Genomic DNA, 5,534 nt, shown 5'->3' with positions numbered 1-5,534 from the left:
GAGAGAGAGAGAGAGAGAGAGAGAGAGAGAGAGAGAGAGAGAGAGAGAGAGAGAGAGAGAGAGAGAGAGAGAGAACCCCGATCGTCGATCGCAGCACCGCGCCGTGCCGATCGTCGCACTTCCAGACCCATCACCTTCGACCTAGACCCAGACCCATCGCCACGAACCCACGAACCCATCGCCTTCGACCTTCGACCTTCGACCCAGCCCCACCGCCTTCGACATTCAACCCAGACCCAGCGAGTCACACCGCGAATCCACAAATTGTGAGTTGCATCGGATTTGAATACCCAGTCGCCTCACCGCAATGATCCGACCGGATTTGATGATTTTTTTCTTTGGTTTTGTTTCTTTTGTGGCTTTTGATTGCCGGAGCTTGCTGCCGTGGGTTGAATTGGAGTTTTGGTGATGTGTGGTGTTGAGATTTGGCTGTGATTTTGAAATTTTTTATAATAAAATTTGTTTGGATGCTGAGAAAATGTGAAAAATGTGTAGGAAAATAGCATTTTCAGAATAGAACCAAACACATGAAAATATTTTCTACAACAATTTTCATAATGCAACAAAACACTTGAAAATATTTTCCTTTCCCGAAAATAGCATTTTCGAAAAATAGGCTATTTTTTGGAAAATATTTTACGGGATCTAAACATAGCCTTAGTGTCTCTTTCTTTTCTTGTTTTTTGTTGAGAAAAAGGAGTTACATCTTTCTAGTAGCGTATATATATATATATATATATATAAGCTTAACTTACATCATGATTCCATGTTGCCCTTGTGCAAAGAGAGACCCCATTCATATAATCACACCTACGAATATTGATATTTTGAGTCTATTTAGATACCGTTTATTTTGCTGAAACTGAAAATTTATTGCTAAAAATACTGTAGATAAAAGTAAAAGTTAGTTAAAATAGTACAGCGGACCCATGAATAGTACCAAAAAGTGCAGTGAAACACATGAATAGTAGCAAAAATAATCTGAATAGTAAAATAATTTTAATTTGTCATTGGTATCTGTTGAGGGTCATTTTTGTAAAGCCAGCCCAACCCAGCGAAGCAGGCAATAAGAATGGCAGGCATGGAATTAGAGTGTTAGGCCCAAGCAGCAGAAAAGGTAGGACACAGGCCCATAGCATGAATAAATGGGTATTGAGGAAGTAAATGGGCCCAAAGGGCCCGGAAAGAGAGAAATGACACCCATGGGCAATGTATGTTATGAAAAAGCAAGAATGGGCCGCGGCAGGCCCAAGGCAATGTAAACAAAGAAAGTAGGGGTTGATGGCAAGCCCATGAATCCCAAGGATGAGTATGAGGAGATTGGGCTGGGGAAGTCCAATCAACTTAGTAAAAGCCCATGAGAAAGCAAAGTCAGTAAATGGGCCGAGGAAGCCCAAGGAAAGTAAAAGGGCCGCAGGCCCAAAGGGAAAAAAGGGAAAGGGACAATGGAGCCCATGAGTAAGAACACCAGTAGGCTCTCTTAAGCCACTGGGGAAAGAAAGGAATAGCAGGCCTAAAAAGAGGTCCAGCAGGAACAAAAATCGCCAAGGCAGGAAAGGCCAAGTAATACGGCAGGAAGCTAAGGCAATTAAAGAATTGGGCTGAAGAGAACACAAAGCCTAGTACTCGATAAAATCCAGGCCCTGTGGGATGGGAAATCAGAGTAAAAGTTTGGGAAAAACCAAAGACGAACGACTGGCAATGCAAGCAAAATGTCCAGAACACGGCAGATACATGGACAACAGGCAGACTTCAGACATGAACCAACGCGCAAGGCCCAGGCACCGCCAGCCTGTACCTAGCCAATACAGGACATGGTGGGGTCATGGGTCAGAGGTAAGAGGTCATGGTTTGGAGGTGGGGAGAGGGGAAGGCCTGTTTTGAGGTCCCTGCTCAGACTCTTTTGGGGAATACGTCCTGCTGGGATGGCATATCACCCAAAAGAGGCAAGGCTGAGTGGGGACCAATAGGTGCATGCCATGAGGATAGGAGAGAGAAACATCACCGCGGCAGGACAAGGTGTCGCGGCGGACTAACAGACAAAACGTTGTTGGTGTCTGTGACTGAGGGGCTCGCAGACAGCAGTAAAGGTCTGCGAGTGCGCCCAGACCAGACGAAAAACGGTTAGAGGGTAGAATAGTAAAAAAATCGGTCTTGGCAGGCACTATAAAAGGACGCCTTTGCCATGTGCAAGAACAACAACAAGCACGAGAGCAATACAACGCAACTTAAAAAAGAGAATACTCTGTAACTTGCTTAGAAAAACAGAGGAGGATAACACTAAAAATGACCAAAGTGGAAATTACGAAGAAAGGATTAGAAAAGAAAGAAAGAAAGAGAGAAAAAAAGGAGCAAGTGAGAGTGGCATGCACCGATAGGCCCCTTCCTTTCTCTCCCTCTCGAATCCCTGTTCTCTTCTATAATTATTTTGAGAAAGTGTCCATTCAGGTCCGCCTCCCTCAAACCTATTAACTTCCGCGGCAGGAACCCCGTTTTCTTTCCTCGGAGGTTAATTGCGTTGAGAAGAGGCGTTCTTTCTCTTTGGCCTTACTCTTGCGGACCGAACTGAATTTATTTACACAAACTGTGGATTAAATCTTTATTACCATTTGCCCTTACTATTTATTTGTCAAAGATTGCTAAATGTTATTGTAGTTTGGTCATTTCTTATTAAAAGAACTATCCGGTCATTCCAGAACATATGATTTTGTCTTATCAATTGTACCTGCCTGCCGCAAGCTCTTCTCTGAGACAGCTCAGTCTGCGGTAAGTACCCTCCTGGCAGACGAGGCATAGTTCGCGCACAAACCGACCAAGTTGAGTTCCAGTTGGCCCGGTCTCGACTCCTGCAACCCAGAACACTTGGGCCTACACTCACAAAGGGCCAGCCTGGCCCAACATAGCAAAAGATTTACATACGTTATTTGTGAATAAGAATGGACATGCAGCTGCTGATGTCAACTCACCTGCTTCATTCCCATCTCTTTCAAATGAAGAAAACACAGCTTTGTTGAACGTGTGAGTGTAGGACAGCAACTCTTCTGCAAATTCTTTCTTTTCTGGATCCTACAGTTCAATTTATAACGAATTCTTTCAAAAGGCGGTGCTGATAAACAAGTAATAGAGTTTTATCTCCAAATCTTACATGAGGGAAGAGAGAAGGTCCTTCAAAGTGACTGTCAATATATTTAATCAAATCAAGACTCTCTCCCTTGAATTCGTTATTGTGTTCCAACGTTGGCACCTGCATAGTAAATTCACATAAAGAACTGCAGGAAAAAAAATAAAATAAAGGAGCAATAATTGGGCATAAAGCTCACAGGTTTCTTCTTTAGCCATCTGTTTGCCTTACAAGTTAAGACACTAAGTTCTTTACTATTAAGTAAAAATAACACAGCATGTGTACTGGCTCAAAGAAATATTGCCTGGAGGAAGCATATAGGAATTCCATGAAGTGATTCATCATTCATTCAAGCATTTTACCTAGCATTCACTATAAGTCGACATGTGCTTCATGTCTTGAGTCTACTTCGTCTTGAGTTTTGGTTATCTCAAGAAATGGTATTGTCCAGAAACATTGTCACTAGTTATTAATGATTCTTCTTTCATTTTCCACTCCATTGTAGAGGTTGAATATGTTCTTTTAATTTCTAGGGAAGACAAATGGAGCTATACATTTTCATGTGACATCCAAGGAATTGAAGAAAATTTGCATTTATATATTTTACCTTGTCAGCTGAGTTGATTTTCTCCTTGTACCAAGCAGGCCTATTTTCCCGATCAAGAATAACCAACTTTATCTTATCCTGCAATCCCTGAATCCCCCACATTATAGGACACCAAATCAAAGAAGAAGAATAAGTTTTGTAACATAATGAAAAAAGGGTACACCAGAAACGGAAAATTAATGTCTGAGATAACTAATAATTCCAAATATAATTTCTTTCATGATGTTTTTGGGACCTGAGGCAACTATAGCCCCACCCAACTATGCTTACCAGCCAATGAGCTCTAGCTTAATTGGCATATCCTTCCCTTATAATTTTAGGTGGATGAGAGGTTGTGGGTCCAAGACTCATTGGGTGAGTAACTTACCAGTACTATGCTTACTATTGTTGGCTTACAATTGAGGTCGTGGGTCAAGACTCATCTTCTCAAAACAAATAAAAATGGAAATAAGATTCATTTTATTTTAACTACCAAACAGAGGCTAAGCTGAAAAATCAAATTTATTATTCACGCCTGCTCGTTCACACACAAACAGTAATCAAACAAGAAGCACCCAGATAATGAACAATTTTAATACCAACCTTACAATTCCGAGTGATCCACACACGCTGTGCGAACGGGCATGTATATGATATATACAACCTTCAATGTATGGAAATGCAGTCAGATTCACAGAAAAGAATCTTTCAAAAGTGATGTGCAATTAGTTTCATATGGGCATTGAAACAAATCGCATTTTGGAATTGGAACTAAATGAAGGACTAAACGATCACTACTATAGTTAAAAATAAGTGCAAGAAAGTGGAGCACACAAAAACCAACCTTGTGGTTCCATCAAAAAACTGAGGTGGTTCTGAAGTTGAATCAAGCGGAGGTGGAAGGACCTCATTCACAGTTCTGCATAGAGAGAGAGAGAGAGAGAGAGAGAGAGAGAGAGAGAGAGAGAGAGTAAAACTTACTTATTTTCTAGAACTTTATTTTCTCAGTAACCAAGCAGAAAAAAGAATGACTTGGGACTTACCCAGCTGCAATTTTAGCAGAAAATGGTATTTTAGCTCTGGCATTTCCAAGTGCTTGAAGTCGAAGCTTAGGAGGAGATATGGTTGTGTTTGGGAACCTAATTTGTGTTACCACTTTTTTGCAGAATGATGAGAGGGTTGTGCTGTTGTTGCTGCTGCAGCTGTAGCTCACTTTCAATTTCAAACTGGCCATGATTCTTTTTTGGATTGCTCCAATGTTTAATTTAGGCTTACAAAGGAAAAAAAGAAGAAACTTTACTTATCCCACCTTACTTATGCATTCGAACTTTTAAAGTGAATGCCTTTTTAGTGGCATCTACAGTGGTTTCAACAAATGGTCAACTAAGGAATCTGTGTGTAATGCTTTTGACTTTTGGATGGTCCATAAAACATTAAAACTTGCTTGCTGATGAGTGATGATCTTAATTGGCTGTTGATTTGGAATTGCCCACATGGAGGAGAGACACATGAAACTGCTAGAGCTCTGTGTTGGGTTTCATCAATTTCAACAAACATCAGTCCCCTTCAGGAGCTCGTACAAGGGTGTGGATTGTGCACAGTTGGGCTTCACTTTCAGCCTCTATATGGATTTAGTCCAACTAGTGTGTAATTTAGAAATTTACATGGTACACCTATAATCTATTCTCTTTATTAATAACGAGACAACTAAATGTCAACAAAACTCAAGAAGAGGGATATTGATGAGAGAGATCGTAATGTTAGTTGGGTGCCTGGTTCTCCAATAATTGTATTTTTAAAAAAAATTTATTTATAACCAAATTACAT

The 5,534-nt window shown here is 40.7% G+C and overlaps 1 protein-coding gene across 1 annotated transcript in view; it reads right to left on the bottom strand.

Moving 5' to 3' along the window:
* LOC112015805 (glutathione S-transferase L1) overlaps positions 1-5,323 on the bottom strand; it is a gene marked incomplete in the record, with an annotated part of 9,730 nt that extends 4,407 nt beyond the window's left edge. Inside the window, 4 exon segments of the mRNA XM_065766245.1 lie at positions 3,729-3,815; positions 4,311-4,371; positions 4,552-4,626; positions 4,751-5,323. Coding sequence (XP_065622317.1) covers positions 3,729-3,815; positions 4,311-4,371; positions 4,552-4,626; positions 4,751-4,941 — 414 coding nt within the window.
* Between the last annotated feature and the right edge of the window lie 211 nt (positions 5,324-5,534).

Source organism: Quercus suber, unplaced genomic scaffold (assembly GCF_002906115.3).
Source record: "Quercus suber isolate HL8 unplaced genomic scaffold, Cork oak 2.0 scaffold_694, whole genome shotgun sequence".
NCBI lineage: Eukaryota > Viridiplantae > Streptophyta > Magnoliopsida > Fagales > Fagaceae > Quercus > Quercus suber.
This window is presented reverse-complemented; position numbering and strand designations above follow the sequence as displayed.